General features: G+C 46.1%; 1 protein-coding gene across 4 annotated transcripts in view; it reads right to left on the bottom strand.

Moving 5' to 3' along the window:
• pltp (phospholipid transfer protein) overlaps window positions 1-17,814 on the bottom strand; it is a 57,957-nt gene that overhangs the window by 25,284 nt on the left and 14,859 nt on the right. For 2 of the 4 annotated variants that reach the window (XM_043710101.2, XM_043710100.2), the window contains exons 2-10: window positions 11,786-11,905; window positions 10,854-10,953; window positions 10,644-10,772; window positions 8,935-9,090; window positions 7,833-7,896; window positions 5,947-6,010; window positions 2,941-3,032; window positions 399-575; window positions 249-308 (exon numbers count right to left, since the gene is read on the bottom strand). In XM_043710101.2, coding sequence (XP_043566036.1) covers window positions 249-308; window positions 399-575; window positions 2,941-3,032; window positions 5,947-6,010; window positions 7,833-7,896; window positions 8,935-9,090; window positions 10,644-10,772; window positions 10,854-10,953; window positions 11,786-11,894 — 951 coding nt within the window. In that variant the 5' untranslated portion in view covers window positions 11,895-11,905. Of the gene's footprint in view, window positions 1-248; window positions 309-398; window positions 576-2,940; window positions 3,033-5,946; window positions 6,011-7,832; window positions 7,897-8,934; window positions 9,091-10,643; window positions 10,773-10,853; window positions 10,954-11,785; window positions 11,910-17,814 lie in introns of all 4 variants that reach the window. The other 2 variants (XM_043710099.2, XM_043710098.2) reach the window with 1 other exon arrangement.

Here is a 17,814-nt window from a genome sequence, read left to right as displayed (position 1 = left end):
AGTGCCAGTTACTCATTCCACCAATAGCTCTGGACTATTCCACTGACCCTCCAGTTCACACCAGGCTTCATTTTGTACTGTTTAACTGAGCTATAATTTCACACTTCTCCCAGCTTCGAGCTCCATAAACAAAAGCAACCTTACTTCGTCACCAGTAGAGGGAGAGGGAGGAGAAAGCGTGTGCGTGTGTGAGAGAGAAAGAGGCAGAGAGAAGGAGAAGATAATAACAGTCACAGTAGGTCCCTTACCAGCAGAATGATCGCTCCAAAGAATGTGGTTCTGAGCAAGTAAGCAAGATCCACGGACATCTATAAACACACGAGCAATGAGGAAGTTCAGTCACTAATATTGGAATTGTTTTGTGAGACAGGAGGATGTAACAATTGGGAACTAGGTACCTTGCTCTCAGGAATCTCAGTCTTCAGTACGCCAGCTTTATAATAGGAGTACATGGCAGAATCAAAGAAGTACTCAGATACAGAGATGTACACCATCCGCTGACTCCTCTTCACCAGAGGCACTATCGCATTGTTCACCAGTGTGTCATTCTCATTCCCCAGAGGGTAGAACATCCCCTGAAACAGGAGCACAATTCCAAAGAGGCACCAGTTAGCAGAATAGCATCAGGGCAAGCTCATACATTACAACTATAATTTAGCACCAGGAGTGAGAACAGATCGCAACTCAGTAACACCAGGAACAAACCTCCCTCGTTGAGAAATTATTCAACTGATGTAGTCACCCAAAAGGTTATGGAAATGTGTCACACCTTCCAGAGTTTCAATCAGCTTCATTGATACGTGTGCCCACAAACTGAAAAGCCATTTCTTACTGATTAAGTAATGGCCTGTACCCGTTATAAAAGGTGTATTCAAGTACACTGAGATAGTTCTCAGGTGTCTGACTCACTGTTACACATATAGGGTCTGGCTATCTGTCAGCAGCTAGTGATGCATGTAAGTTGACTTTCCAGAGAACAGGGCACAGTGCTGTCAGCTCTGTCCCTATTACACACAGGCCAGACCCAACCACAATTTCACACAAAGTTAAGGATTGACACTGTACCAGTCTGCACTTTTGAAATCTACATTTAATCCTCTGAATGTGGCTGATGCTGGTCAGGCCACATTTTAATATCTGTACTTAACGTGGTGGCAGGAACACAAGAAAAATATTCTCTTAAAAGATGTGAATCTTGTTGATATTCGGGAGACACCGGGTTTACTTTGATAAGGAACATGATGAGTCATCCTGAAGATAGAGCAAGTGATGAGGAAATCAAATAACATGGTCAACCTTGTTGTAAAGCGATTGACCCACAAAAGTAAAGACATTTTGTTATACAGAGGCTGGTACAATTACAACATTTCAAAGGCATCTGGATGGGTTTATGTGTAGGAAGGGTTCAGTGGGCCAAATGCTGACAGATGGGACGAGATTAAGTTACAATATCTGGTTGGCATGGACAATTTGGACCGAATGGTCTGTTACTGTGCTGTACACCTCTATGACTCTATGACACTAAATGAACAGGGGTTTTGGTGGTTTTGGTGAGGCCATAGCTGGAGTGGTGTGTGTAGATGTTGTCCCCATATTTAAGGAAGGATGTACTTGTACTGGAGATCAGGCAGTGAACATTCGCTGAATTGGCGACAAAAAGTGTGGGTGCTGGAAAAGCACAGCCAGTCAGGCAGCATCCGAGGAGCAGGAGAGTTGGTGTTTCAAGCATAAGCCCTTCATCAGGAATGTTGGTGGGGGGGTGGAGCTGAGAGATAAATGGGAGGGGGGTGGGGCTTGGGGAAGGTAGTTGGGAATGCGATAGGTCGATGAAGGTAGGGGTGTGGGTGAAGAGGTTATGCTTGAAATGTTGACTCTCCTGCTTCTCGGATGCTGCCTGACTGGTTGTGCTTTTCCAGCACCATACTTTTTGACTCTGATCTCCACCATCTGCAGTCCTCACTTTCTCCCATTCACTGAATTGGGATGAGAATCTAAAACGAATGATACAAGCAGGGTCAACACCAAGAGGTTATTTTCCCCCACCTCTCCCACCCACTAGAAGCCGGGGCAGTCCCAAGATGAGGAGGGTGGCCATTTCAGACTGAGTTGGGGAGAAATTTCTCCACACAAAAGAGTTTTGAATCTTTCAAAAGCTCCATCCCAGAAGCCTTGTGGATAATCCATCATTGAATATACTTAAAGCTGAGGTAAGGCGATTTACAGACTCTTAGAGGAATCCAGGGAGAAGGGGAGTGGGTGGAGAGTGGGGTTCAGATTGATAGTCAGCCATGATCTTACTGGATGGGTTTGGAGAGGTTGAGGGATCCACTTATGCTGTTCTTACTTGAGAACACTAGCTAGGGGTGAGGCAGACTGGGAGAGCAACGACCATCCCATGGAGTAGACTAACAGCGTTTCAATCATTCCAAATCCACCACACTTACTGAATACAGTTCCCACAATATGCTCAGTGGTGAGATTTGAACTCACAGACACTGAAGACTGGAGGCCTCTGTTCTATTTATCAAGCCTACGTGGTATGAATCCCTGGTTCTGGACTGTCCATTTTGAAGCCTGTTGAAGATCAGCCAATCTCTGTGAATTGACCATGAACTGTGGGCTGCAGCTTGGCTTCAATGAATCACCCTTGAATCACCCTCCGACGGAACCATTATCATCACATTTCCTCAGGCAGCCTGACCCACCAGTGACAGAGTTAGCCTGAGGTGGGGGTTCCGATGAAGGAAACACAACTGGCTGGGGAGGAGGGGGGAGCGTGAATGGTCAAGATGTTTTCCTGGTTATCCACTCTGGTCTCTCGGCTGCTGGAGGAGCAGACCCGGCTGTCTAGGGAAGCTCTGGGAATCTGACCCGATGCTCTAGCGAGTAGAGTGCTCCCTTTGGAGGATCTGGGCGTTGCTCACTGTGACCAGGCCTCACCTTGAATTCCATGTCCATCCAATCAGCTTTCACATCTGGGTCACTGAGGAATGAATAATCGATCCCTACGTATGAATCCACTGGCATTCGCACTATATAAAGAAAGAAGGAATGAATTCCTGGAGTGACAATGTTGACTCAAGAGTCTTTTACACATGCATGTCCCAGTAGCCTGGACTCCCAGAGAGTAAGACCTGGCCACTAAAGTTAATGAATGAATCCAGGACACTCAATCTCGGACTGATTTGGAGATGCTGGTTGAGGTACCAGTGTTGGACTGGAGTGGACAAAGTTACAACCTGGTATTGGTAAGGACATTAGCCTGTGAGTTCATTTGCTGAATGCCTGGGACTTGGCAAGATTTAGTGCCAAACACTGGCTGGACTGCAGAGCTGCTATTTTCAGCCTCTGTTCTCCTTCTAACGCCTTAACTGAAACTTGCACAGTACAATACACAACAGTACCTTGCCCCTAATTCATAACAACACTTGGGGTCAGCACAGTGGCTCAGTGGTTAGCACTGCTGCCTCATAGCACCAGTGATTCAACCCTCTAGCAACTGTCAGCGTGGAGTTTGCACATTCCCCCTGTGTCTGTGTGGGTTTCCTCTGGTTGTTCCAGTTTCCTCCCACAGTCCAAAGACATAGAGGGTAAATTAGTTTAGATTAGATTACTTACAGTGTGGAAACAGGCCCTTCGGCCCAACAAGTCCACACCGACCCGCCGAACCGCAACCCACCCATACCCCTACATTTACCCCTTACCTAACACTACAGGCAATTTAGCATGGCTTATTCACCTGACCTGCACATCTTTGGACTGTGGGAGGAAACCGGAGCACCCGGAGGAAACCCACGCAGACACGGGGAGAACGTGCAAACTCCACACAGTCAGTCGCTTGAGGCGGGAATTGAACCCGGGTCTCTGGCGCTGTGAGGCAGCAGTGCTAACCACTGTGCCACCGTGCCGCCCACAACGGTGGGCAATTGGCCATGTTAAATTGTGTGGGCTAGTCACGGGAAATGCAGAGTTTATGGTGGGGGTGTGAGGGTTGTGGAATGCTCTTCAGAGGGTCGGTGCAGACTTAACGGGCTGAACAGCCACTGTAGGGATTCTGTGATGTTATAAGAATGCTTAAAAGGATCATTAACAACTTGCAGGGTTGATGGTGATTTGTGTGACTAGCTACACTGGGGTTTAGAGTCATAAACTCTAAACTGACCCATTAGTACATGCCAACCCAGATATCAAAGACTGATCTAGTCCCCATTTGCCAGTATTTGGCCCATTTCCCTCCAAACCCTGTCTATTCATATACCCATTCAGATGCCTTATAAATGTTGCAATTGTACCAGCCTCCACCACTTCCTCTGGGAGCTCATTCCATACATGCACCACCCCTTGCGTGAAGAAGCTGCTCCTTAGGTCCCTTTTATATCTTTCCCCTCTCACCTTAAACCTATGCCCACTAGTTTTGGAATCCCCCAGCCTGGGAAAAAAAACCCTTGGCTTTTCACCCTATCCATACCCCTCATGAGTGGAAATGTTTTGTGTTTTGAGGAGTTGGTTACAGTTGATTGCGTCTGCAGAGGGGTGGAGTTACACAAGGAGATAAGACTGGTTGTAAAGTTCCTGAACATGTCACATGTTCAATGCCACACCACCAGCATGTGCTAGCCCTGGTGCACAACACGTTCAAACGGCAACAGTGATGCCGTGTGGAGCAACTCAAAGAGGAGTTTGAAGGAATGTGTGTTGTTGATTCATCCATGTTTTCAGGATCTGAGGAGACGCTGCTGTGGTCACTGTGATTATCATCATAATGTGAGCACATAACCATGGGATCAGGACGATTGAAATGGATGAAGTGGTCCCTCCTTGCTCCATGTTGAGATATCAGATACTGTAATGTGTGCTGGAGGTGCTATCATTTAATAGTAGTAGATATGAAATATGGAGATCATCAGTACTCCAAGTGTATTGAGTTTGCTGTGGTTACATTACAGTAGGGTAATGTGGTCTCTGCCTTCTCATAGCAAGTTGTACACCTAGTAATAAGGAGTTATGGAGCCTCACGTTAATCTAATCAATCCATTAATCATTTCTCCACTGGTGGAAGGTTATCTGCCACCTCCACCACTGACACTTAGCAGTAGCTGGGTGCACTGCAGAAATTCACCAAGATTCCTTAGGCAGCACCTTCAACCCACCACCACGTCCATCTAGAAGGACAAGGGCAGCAGATACAGGGAACACCACCCCCTGCAAGTTCCCTCCAAGCCACTCACCATCCTGACTTGGAAATACAGTACAACCTTGATTATCCAAACATCAATTGTCCAAATTCGGATTATCCGAACAAGATCTCGAGGTCCCGTTAAAAACGGCATTAGGAAACTCAGCATTCGATTATCAGTTAAACGGCATTATGGCGTGTATTGCTGGATAACCGAGGCATGTTGGATAGCCGGCACTCAAATTACCGCTTGTTTACGATAGATCAGTTATCCAAATGATCAGTTATCCGAACAAAATACTCCACGCCTGTCTAGTTTGGATAATCGTGGTTGTACTGTATATCGCTTTTCCTTCACTGTTGTTGGATCAAGATCCTGGAATTCCCTCCCTAAGGTCAGTATGGGCCAACCCACAGCAGGTAGACTGCAAAGGTTCAAGAAGGCCGTTCAACCACCTTCAAGGGGCAATTAGGGACAGGCGATAAACGCTGGACAACCAGCAACACCCACATCCTGGGATTGAGTGAATGAAAATGTCTTTCATCCATAGATATGTGGTTGTAATCTTTATGTTCATCTCCCACCATGGAGAAATATGCTAAGCACTGTCACTTGGAACACAACACTCAGCCTCCATTAGCAATGCCTCCTTGTGGTTCCTACTTTAGTAAGGAGGCCATAAAACTCGCATTAATCCTTAGTCTAACAAGAAAGTCATTGATCAGTACACATGGGGGTTCTTCAGAAATGTCTCTGAAAGCACACAAACCTGGGACTGTCGCCAGCAGAGAGTTTAGCAGCACCAGTGCTGAATGTTCTAAGGCCGGGCAAATCTACAAGAGCAGAGACAGGAGATTAAACAGGAACAAAAAAGGCAGCATCATTCTCACTCTCTCACTCACTCTAATTCTCACTGCCCATAGCATCAACCTGTTGCTGGCTCTCAGCACTATCTCTCACAGTGACATAGAGTCAAAGAGTCATAGAGATGTACAGCACAGAAACAGACCCTTCTGCCCAACTCATCCATGCCAACCAGATCCTAACCTAATCTAGTCCCAGTTGCTAGCACTTGGTCAATATCCCTCTAAACTCTTGCTATTCATATACCCATCCAAATGCCTTTTAAATGCTGTAATTGTACCAGCCTCCACCACTTCCTCTGGCAGCTCATTCCACACACACACCACCCTCTGCATAAAAAAGTTGACCTTCAGTCCCTTTTATATCTTTCCCCTCTCATCCTAAACCTATGCCCTCTAGTTCTGGACTCCCCCACCCCAGGGAAAAGACCTTGTCTATTTAACCTCTCCATGCCCCTCATGATTTTATAAACCTCTATAAGGTCACCCCTCAGCCTCCGACGCTCCAGGGAAAACAGTCCCAGCCTGTTCAGCCTCTCCCTACAGCTCAAACCCTCCAACCCTGACAACATCTTTGTAAATCTTTTCTGAACCCTTTCAAGTTTCACAACATCCTTCTGATGAGAGGGAGACTAGATTTGCACACAATATTCCAAAAGTGGTCTAACCAGTGTCCTGTACATGACCTCATGACCTCCCAACATGACCTCCCAACTCCTGTACTCAATACTCTGACCAATAAAGAAAAGCATACCAAACGCTTTCTTCACTATCCTATCTACTTGTGACTCCACTTTCAACGAACTTCCTCAGCTGGACCTCCTTCCTCCCTACACACATGGATGGCATCCAGCTCTAACTCACCATTATGTTTCTTGACATGTCCAGTATCTTTGTTTCCCATGCTGCATCTAACTTTGACCCATCGGGTGAACTAAATGTCTTCTAATTAAATAAATATTGGAAAGACCAAAGCTTTGAGTTCCATTACTATTGACTGGATATACCCAACTTAGATGTCCTCTGTAACCCTGAGATGAGTTTCCAATGTCATGTCCTCTCTATCACTGAGACGACCAGTCTCCAACTCCATAACATCATCCAGCTTTTGCTCCTGCCTCAGCCCAGCTGCAATGAAACCCTTATCCACACTGTTCTTAGTTTCAGTTTGAGTATTCTGAAAATCAATCAGTTCCCCATCTTCCCTGCTCCCGTACCTCACTCTCACCCTAACCTACATTGGATCCCATTCAAGCAAAACTTCTATTTTGAAATCCTCGTCCTTGTTCTCAGATCCCTCCACATCCTGTCCACTCCCAATCTCCGTCATCGCCTCCTGTCCAAGATCCTCTGAGATCTCTACATTCCTCTCATTCTGACTTCCTGTGCATCTCTGATGGTTGTCCCTCCACAACCAGTGGCTGTGTCATTAACTGTCTACCTCCCACTTTCTGCAAATGCCTACCTGAATGTTTTGCCTCTTCTTTTCTTCTTCAAGATTAAAACCTGATTCCGTGTCTGAACTTTTAGATGTCAATATAATATTTTCTTGTGGCTTGGTGTCAATTTTAATCTACAACAGGACTTTGAAGTGCCTCATGGTGTTTGATTAGGTTAAAGACACGATATAAATATGATATATATCGTATTTAATGTATTGTCTATAAGATACCAAACAACATTATGTCAAAGGTGCTATAGAAATACAACTCAGTTGTTCACTCCAAACATGCTGACATTTATTGCTGTCGGGCCCCTGGGTAACTGGTTCTTTGCAGAGTCTGAGAATTACCTGCTTGTTTATCAGGAATCGCAAACCTGTCATGAGAAGACTGGAGATTAATTCATAAAATCCCCTGTGAGGAAAAGAGACAGTTGTTGTGAGATCTAGAAGATTTAGTGAATCGCTCCGTCAAATTAAATTCAGATAAAACTCTACTGTGTGGCCAGGAACTCATGAGCATTAACCAGGGATAGGACTCGATGCTGGCACAAACCTTTCATTGTTCAATATACATCATTGTCAGGCTGTAACAAGAAAGCGTTTGTATCCAATCTCAGTCACTTTGTCAAACTGATTACTTTCAGTTCTCTGGGGAATTCTCCGAAAAATGTAACTTTCCTGTTTTTATTTTGACAAATAAAATCTGTGAATTTGACAAATTTGAGTTGGAAGTTGTTCCTCTTCCTTCTGATTCTTTAAGGACCTACCCTTTCACAGGATGTGGGTGTCACTGGATGAGGCATTTCCGAGGGCAGTTATAATTGTCAAATATTTTCGGTCTGAAGTCATATGTCAGCCAGACTGGGTTAGGACGGCAGTTTACTTCCCTAAAGGTGAACTGCACTCCAGAGTCTTATTGGATTCAAATTTCACCAAATACCGTGGTGGGATTCGAACCTGTGTCCCAAAGGCATTAACCTGCGGCTCGCTGGATTAACAGTCCAGTGACACAACCATTATGCAATCACAAAGAAAAACATAACATTTGGGTTGTTTCATCTTAAAGCAGAGGATATGCAACGATTTATTCAATGTCGATTTAGAATGGAGATTATCATTAATCCAAAATGAGGGAGTGGGATGTAATATTAAAATCAAGGCGGAGTGACCAGAGAGAAGGAAAAACTTGTATTTACCACAGGTGACTGTGAGACTGTATACTTTAATGGGTATACAGTGAACATGAGGAAGTGGTTGGTGAAGGTAAAGTAAATAAAATAGATACAGAAGGGTGGGTTTGCTGAGATAGAGAAGGAGCAGTCACAAACACTGAGTACACCTCCGTCCTGCAAATTTGGTGAAATTCTCTATAACGATGACCAGTCGGTCCACAACACAAGCTGCTGCTGTTATTCCCACCCAGGAACACACAGGAAAGAGAGACAGTTACCTGAAACTTCCAGTAAACTGAGCGTGCATTCTCGCAATTGAAGCTGTGCAGGAGAGCTTGCTGATCCTCAGCTGCCCGTGTTTGCTTTTGGTCAGATTTAACACCGTCCAGATATTGGCTCCTTCAGCAGAGGCATTAATCTGACCAACGTCCTGACTGGAAAACATAACTTGATGAATAGTTCAGTGCTGACTCCTGATTGGCCATTCCCCCTTGACCCTTGGTAAATGCCCACCCCCCCCCGTTCCTGGTAACCTCCTCCTGGCACCTGGCAACACTCCAATCCTAGTGACCACACCGAAACCCTAACTTTATGACCCACAACTCCTCATCCCTGGTCACTCCAACCCCAACTCTTCATGATCCCTGACCCTCAGACATCCTCCACAATATTGAATCCATACTTCCATGATCCCTGGTGACGCCAGACATGACCCTAAAACACCCTCTCCAACCTCCTGAAAACCCCACACATGACCTCTAAATAGCCTCCCTGACCCATAATTACCCTCCTGGACATCTGATTAGCCCCTCTGAACCCTGATAACCCTCCCCTCCAGTCGTGGTCATCCTCCCAAATCTTGGTCACCTCCAATGACCCTTGATCGCCCCTTCCTGATCTTTGTTCAGATCCCAGGGAGCTTCACTGGTTATCCAAGTTTCCACACACTGCATGTTCAGGGCTGATATCTCACTGTGAAGGAGCTGGATTTGTTGTCAGGCCTCCAGTGGGCCCGTTTAAAGAGCCGACATCATCAGGCGAGATGGGGATGGGGCTCCTGCCCATTGACAGTCAGTGAAAGCAAGAAAGGGGGCCAGCCAGAGGCATTGTGGGACTCATTTAGAGTCCCCATTGCAACCATCACTGGGCTGCTGGTTGCCCAGAGGGAGGGAGAGATCTCTGAGTGGGGCTGCCTCTTCCCTTCTCCATGGTGAGCTGGACCTGATGCTGTAGGCCATCACCCTCTGCCTCCAATCTCTCCTCCTCTCTTACCCTCCCACTCCTTCCTCGCTCAACTGTTTCATCCCAAGGGCTGTGTTTGCGGAGGTGGGGCCCCAGCCAGCCTTGCAGGAGGGTGTAGTAGGGCATCCCCTGCTGGTTGTGTCTTGAGCGAGTCTGCCGAGCCCCATTAATAATCTGAATTGTCCAATGGGTGATACCACAGCAAGCAGCCTCCTGCCATGACACTATAGACTGGCAACTGATGGGGGCACTGCTGTACACCCGCACCTGCTGCTGGGTTCCACACTCTGCCCGACACCGACTCTTGGTCGTTGTCCAGGTCTGTCCCCGGACTGTCAATCCCATCCTCAAAGTAGTGTCTCCCATCCCTCCGAAACCCTCGCACCCCTAGGTCTCCTGGCCAGACTCTGTCCTTTCACCCCTAGGTGACACCAGGAGGGTAGGGAACTAGAAAGTGCCTTAATGATAAAACCTCCCCAGACCTGCTGCAACTTTAATTTCAAAGTGACATAGAGGTCTACAGCACAGAAAGAAGCCCTTTGGCCCATTCCAAGCAGTCATGATCAGAATGTTGACTGGTCTTTCAAACCATTTCTGACCTCCTCCGGTCCCATTCCTAACTCATGTGTTCAGCTGGGCCCACACAGACAGCTCCTCCACCCTCCCCCTCTCAACTCAACCGACCAATGTGTTAACCCTGACAGATGTGTGCATTTTCACTGGGCCCAATTACAGGGAGACTCACACCAGCCAGTACAGCATGTCCCTCTGGAAGTTGACACTGATCGACGAGTTCTTCACTTCGAATTGTAGACCCTCGCCAGGACGGAAGGACAGAGAGGCAGTCGAGAGATCCAGGTCAGTGATTTGCACTCTGTGAGACATCAACACACAGTGCTCAGTGACACACTTAAACAGATATCAGGGACACAGCCAGCTTCAGACAGACTCTTACCCACTGATCGAGTATTGTATCAGCCCTTCCTTCCCAGCAAAATCTGCTATGGAGATATTTTCCAGCTCTTCGGCAACAAATGTCAGCACTTCTGATTGAACTGCCGAGAACAGAAAAATTTTCCAATGAGTTTCTCAGCTGCACTTAGTTTACAGTCCAGTGTTTGCCCCGACCCACTGTATTCCCATTTCAAACATTTACCTTCAATTCAGAACAAAATGAAGCTACTTGGAATTCACATGCGTGATTGTAAGAGTGTGTATATGTGTGAGTGTATGAGAAAAAGAGTGTTCATGTGAGTGATCATGTGTGTAGCTGAGTGTGAGTGAGCATGTGTGTGTGTGTGTGAGAGAGAAAGAGAAATCATGTATGCATCTGATGTGTCTGTGTGAGGGAGAGTGTGCGGGATCACTTGTGCATCTGAGTGTGTGTGAGTATGAATGAGTGTGTGAGAGTGTGGGTTAGTAGTGTAAGTGTGGGTTAGTGTGTGTGGGATTGTGTGTATGGGATCATGTGTCGGGGATCATGTGTGTGTGAGTGGGTGTGTTTCTGTAAATGCATGTGTACACATGTGGCCAAGGAGAAGCTCTGTGGGATGGGAAATGCATGGATTGTGTGTTCAGGTGCAGGAGTCGTGCGTGCGTGTGTGTGTATCTACAAGGGCTGAGTGTGCACGAGTGTGTTGGTGCAGGGCTGGGTGTGTTTCTGCAGGAATTGTGTGGTATTGTGATGTGCCCCCACTGTAACAAATGGGAAATATGGGTGGGTTTTCCTGTCTGGATGTCTTGGGGGGAAAGGTTAGCAGTGACACCATCTCTCCCACAACACTTCAACAAGGGGCCTGTTAAAAGACAGAACTTGCATTCGCGCGGTTCTTAACCCCACAGTATATTTATTTAGGTGCAGCAGCCCCACTGGTGCAGGTTTCTTACGCAGTCGGAGTCCCGGCGATGTGATCCGGATCCTACAGGCAGGTTTGGTGCCCAGGGCAGTGTGCAGTCCAAACAGGAGCAGTATGGAGCTGGGTAGCCAGGCAGCCATCGTTTCTCAGTCTATCTGTCGAACAAGGAGGCAGTATGTGATCCAGATTAGTCACCATGACAATGGGTAACACAACTACTTCAGAACTGTTCGTCGTAGTTACCACGGCAACAGTCGTCACACTGAATCCGTTCTTTGCCTGTCCAGGAATTTCACAGCAACAAAACCTTGACCTACTAATGAAATGAGCTGTTCTGAAGATAAGACCATTAAGAGGCCATTCAGTCCTTCTAACCTGTTACTCAGGAACAGCAGAAGGCTATTCAGCCCCTTCTCCAGCTTTTTACACAGGAACAGCAGAAGACCATTCAGCCCCTTCTCCACTGTGTTACACAGAAACAGCAGTTCCTCAGCCATGCCTATCCCCCCCCGATCAAATGGTTCTGTGTTCAAGACTTATCGTGAGGCTTGCGCATCAAGTTCTAGGTTAACTCGTGTAGAGTCTGAAGGAGGATTGTACTGGCAATGTTCCTATCCTTTTGGACAAGACAAATTGTCTACCCTCTCAGGTGGATGTGACACCGTTTTGAAGAAGAGCAGGAGACCAGCAGCTAACCTTTCTCACTGGACCAACATTACAAAGCAGACTGTCTGGTCATCATCAGACTAATGACTGTGGGAGCTTGCTCTGCACAAGTTGGCTGCTGGGTATCCTACATTACAGGTCATTGGTTGTTAAGCTTCGGAATGTCTTTAGGTTGTGAAAGGCATGATATAAATGCGAGTCATCCTTTCTCTGTTCTCAGGTCTCTTCATCAATTAGGTCATGACTGAACTCTGTCTGAATTCACTCACCTGGGATGTATTTATTCACTCTGGGATGTATTTATTCCTGTCCCCAGTTGCCCTTGAGAAGATGGTGGTGAGCTGCCTTCCTGAACCGCTGTAGTCCACGTGCTGTGGGTAGACCCACAATGCCCTGAGGGAGAGAATTCCAGGATTTCGACCCAGGGACAATGAAGGAATGGCGATATATTTCCAAGTGAGAATGGTGAGTGGCTTGGAGAGGAACTTGTCGATGGTGGTGTTCCCATGTATCTGCTGCCCTTGTCTTTCTCAATGGAAGTGGTGGTTGGTTTGGGAAGGTGCTGACTAAGGCCATGAGTACGGCTACATCAGGGGATGGCTCACATTTGGACTATCCCCCAGGCATTAGTAAGGAAGATATTATTCCAGCCCTGTTGACCTTGTGCATTGAGATGGCAGGTTGGTAGCTGTGATTGTGACCATCCCTCTGATCATTTTGCCTATCAGTTTACCAAGTCCTTAGACCAGAGATCAACGCTGGGCTCTCTCTGTGCCACCTTGTAGGACTTCCAACTCTAAGTGGCTAACTCCCTGAAGTTCCCGTCACATCACCTTTAACATCCACCCCCACTGCCTGGTCAAGCTATCTTTATCTTCATCTCCAATATTTTCAGAACAAATACATAAAAGTGGGTTGATGGAAATGGTTTATGGCTCCCATTTGTACTCTGGAACTTTTCCAAGTAGTGTTGAACAGGGAAATATTACCTCCTGGAGACTGCAGGGCAATTTTGGTGGTTTAGCAACACTACCCTCCTTCTTCATCAAAAGCATTCATCAGTTAGAACAACACGCCCTTCAACCTTCTGTGTAACATCAGTCTGTCCAACCTCTCCATGAGTGAAACCTCTGATACCATTCTATTAACTCTCCACTCGCTCCTTGGAGTCCAATATTGAACAGACTATCCCAACAAGCAATCTATTAAAACTTTAACATGAATTTTTTCTTTTTCTATTCTAGCTCTCTGTTAATAAAGCTAGGCATCCAATAGGCTTTTCAACATGAAACAAAATGCTGGAGATCACAGCAGATCAGGCAGCATCCATGGAGAGAAAGCAGTCCAAGGTTTCAAGTGTACAGGTATATGACCTGTCAACAGAGCTAAAGTGAAATGAGGAGGGGGCAGCATGTATGAAATAGTAGGGAGGTGGTTTTAAGTGCTGGGGGATCAGGATGTCGAGAGTTCAGATTAAGTGATCAGAATGTGAGAATGGCAGAATGGAGAATGGGTCTAACTACCAGATATGAAAGAACAGCTAGTCCCACTGGGGTGGGGGGAAGGGAGAGAGGACATGGTGACAGAGAATGTAACAAAGCTAAAAGAAAGGGAAGCAATGGGTTCACAAATTGAAGGTATTGAACTGAATGTTGAGCCTAGAACTTTTCTACAGCTTTATTAACTCATCCTGTCATATTCAAAGTTTGGCTTAGTTCTCTTTATTCTTACATCATCTTTAAATTTGTATCATTTAGTTCATTTTGCTTAAACTTATAGGTTAGATGCTCAGACTGAGACACAGCCTGAACTGGTTCATGTCTCCTCAGTTTACACTGTCATAACCACAGATAACACCAGCTCACCTATGGACATACTGAACTTTTAAATTCTAACATACACTTTCTCTTAAAAGAAGGCTGATATAGCCAAACTGACTACTGATGCAAATACAGTGGCTGCCTGGAGAGGAACTCTGGAATGTCATGCATACAGGTGTTAGGGACAAATGCACAAGTTAATTTGTAATCTCCTGGGAGTATCTCAAACTATGAGTATGACAGGATTAGATTACATTACAGTGTGGAAACAGGCCCTTCGGCCCAACAAGTCCACAACGACCCGCCGAAGCGCAACCCACCCATACCCCTATATTTACCCCTTACCTAACACTATGGGCAATTTAGCATGGCCAATTCACCTGACCTGCATATCTTTGGACTGTGGGAGGAAACCGGAGCACCCGGAGGAAACCCACGCAGACACAGGGAGAACGTGCAAACTCCACACAGTCAGTCGCCTGAGGCGGGAATGGAACCCGGGTCTCTGGCGCTGTGAGGCAGCAGTGCTAACCACTGTGCCACCGTGCCGCCCACAAATTCTCTCGCCCACAGAGCGAATGGTCTCTGCGGAATGCCGATAGGGGTGGGGAAGGAAATATATCTCTGGTGGTGGGGTCTGACTGTAGGTGATGGAAATAGCAGAGGATAACGTGCCATATCCAGAGATTGGTGGGTTGAAGGTGAGGACTAGGGTTTCTATCCTTGTTGTGGTTGGAAGGATGGGGTTCAAGGGTGGAGGTGTGGAAAGTGAAGGAGATGCACTAGAGGGCATTTTTGACCTCGTGGGAAGCGAAATTGCAGTCCTTGAAGTAGGAGGCCACCTGGGATGTTCTATGATGGAATTGCTCCTCCTGGGAGCAGCTAAGTCAGAGGCGGAAGAATTGGGGGTAAGGGATAGCGTTTTTACTCCCTCCTAATGTCCATGTCCTCCACCAACCCACCCTCCACTCCCGGGCACCTTACCTTGCCATTGCAAAAGGTGTAAACCCTGTGCCCACACCTCCCCCCATCATCTCCACCCAAGGCTCCAAAGGATCCTTCCACATCTGGCAGAGATTTTCTGAACATTCACACACCTTATCTACAATGTCTGTTGCTCTCGATGTGGTCTCCTCTACACTGGGAAGACAGGACGCCAACTTGCGGAGCATTTCAGAGAACATCTCTGGGTCCCACACACCAAACACCCCCACCGCCCTGTGGCCGACCACTTCAATCCCCCTGCCAACTCTGCCAAGGACATGCAAGTCTTGTGCCTCCTCCACTGCCAAACCCTAGCGACCTGACTCCTGGAGGAAGAACACCTCATCTTCTGACTTGGGACCCTCCAACCAAAGACATCAACGTCGATTTCACCAGTTTCCCCATCACACCCCAGGTCCAACCCTCCATCTCGGCACCGACCTCTTGAACTGAACTACTCGTCCATATTCCTTCCCACCTACCCCCTCCATCCTCCACTCCGACCTATCACCATCATTCTCCCCACTTCCATCTACTATCACCTTCCAAGCTACGTACCGCCAATCCCAAGCCTCCTCCTATTTATCTCTCAGTCGCCTTTGCACCCCCCCCTCCCCCATCCCCACATTCCTGATGAAGGGCTTATGCCTGAAATGTTGATTTTCCTGCTCCTCAGATGCTGCCTGACCTGCTGTGCTTTTCCAGCAACACAATTTTCGACTCTGATCTCCAGCATCTGCAATCCTGACTTTGTCACAATGTGTATTTTATACATATTTATACATATTTTAATATGTTTTATTTTGGATTTTTAAATTTAGAATTAGTGGCATATGGATTTCTTGTGTGTCTGAAGGAGTTTTATGACTAACTTATAGGATTTCTGTAGCCATGGTGATTTTTTTTAAAACTCTGAGATAAATAGTCTTAGAGCCTAATGGGAGTTTGTTTATACTGGGCGAATTTATGAGTATACAAAGGAAATAGTGTAGTGCATTAAGCTTTAGATAGAAAATTCTGGAATTGCTTTCTCTTTTGATTAGGAGAAACATCATAGCTTGGAATAAAAAGCATTTTAGTTTCAGTTCAAATCATTTTGCAGAGATCTTGTAAGTCCCATACCAGAAATATTTGGTTAAGACCCGGAAGGGGTTTATGTGGGGCTGAGAATATTTAAGCTCAATTATATGCTAAATCAAGGAAGAGGCTGTCGGATTCTCAAGGTGAGGAATTGAAGCCACAGTTAAATTAAATCCTATAGATGTGAAAGAGAAAGGAATGGTCTCTGGTGAGAGTACTGTAAAAGGAGTGCTCTTGGGATTACTGGGATTGTATTTTATGACGTATTTCAAAATCTTTAATCTCCCTGGGGCCTGTTCACAAAATCTATTTTATTTCTGCCTCTGAAAGGGGACACCAGACTAAAACAGAGATATGAGGTTTCTGAAAGATTACAGACTGATAAATAAGGCAGATGAAATGAGTGTAGGAGCCAGGAATAGATGGAGAGAATATGAGGACAGTACAAAGGGAGGGATCCTCAGAAAGATGGCAGTTTAACTGGTAACTGATATTTCTTGGGATGGCACAGTGGCTCAGTGGTTAGCACTGCTGCTTCACAGCGCCAGGGACCTGGGTTTGATTCTTGCCTCAGGCGACTGTCTGTGTGGAGTTTGTACATTCTCCCTGTGTCTGTGTAAGTTTCCTCCCATAGTGTGCAGATTAGGTGAATTGGCCGTGCTAAATTGCCCATAGTGTTCAGGGATGGGTAGGGGTTAGGGGCATCAGTCAGATGTAAATGTAAAGAAATAGTTAAAAATCACACAACACCAGGGATAGTCCAACAGGTTTATTTGGAAGCACTAGCTTTTGGAGCGCTGCTCCTTCATCAGGTTCCAAATAAACTGTTGGACTATAACCTGGTGTTGTGTGATTTTTAACTTTGTACACCCCAGTCCAACACCAGCATCTCCAAATTGTAAAGAAATAGGGTAGGGGAATGGGTCTGGGTGGTTTGCTCTTCAGAGGGTCGGTGTGGACTTGTTGGGCCAAATGGCCTGTTTCCACACTGTAGGGATTGTATGATAATTCTAAATAGCTTTGTGTTATGTGTAAATTGTGTGATTTACTCTATTTTATCTTAATTTCCTTTGCATAATAAACTTCTGATTTCTGGTTAAATCTGAATCTGCATCATTGCACACGTCTGTTTCAGGGAAATACCACCTCATTAAAACCAGAAAGCAAATGATCTATCAAGCTAGATTTCAGTCTGCGATTTGACTAATCCAGTAACAACATCAGATGAGATCATAACAGCAAAGTCTGGGGTTAAAATTCAGTTCAACCCCCAAGTCTGTAAATTGAAGAAATTGTGATAGTGAACAAGCTGCTCATGTGTGCCACTGAACTGAGGTACTGGATGTAAGTTTGCTTGCTGAGCCGCAAGGTTCATTTCCAGACATTTTGTCACCACGTTAGGTAACATACGGAGGTACTACTGGGTAACAGCCTGGAAATGAGTCATTGAACCAAGACCTAGTCACACCTGCACTGCAGGTAAAGGACTCCCTCTGTCAGACTGCTGAAG

Source organism: Chiloscyllium plagiosum, unplaced genomic scaffold (genome assembly GCF_037043375.1).
Source record: "Chiloscyllium plagiosum isolate Xiang-an unplaced genomic scaffold, Cpla_swu_hap1 HiC_scaffold_15, whole genome shotgun sequence".
NCBI classification, from domain to species: Eukaryota; Metazoa; Chordata; class Chondrichthyes; order Orectolobiformes; family Hemiscylliidae; genus Chiloscyllium; species Chiloscyllium plagiosum.
The sequence above is the reverse complement of the archived record's forward strand: the minus strand, read 5'-3'. Positions and strand labels throughout refer to the sequence as shown.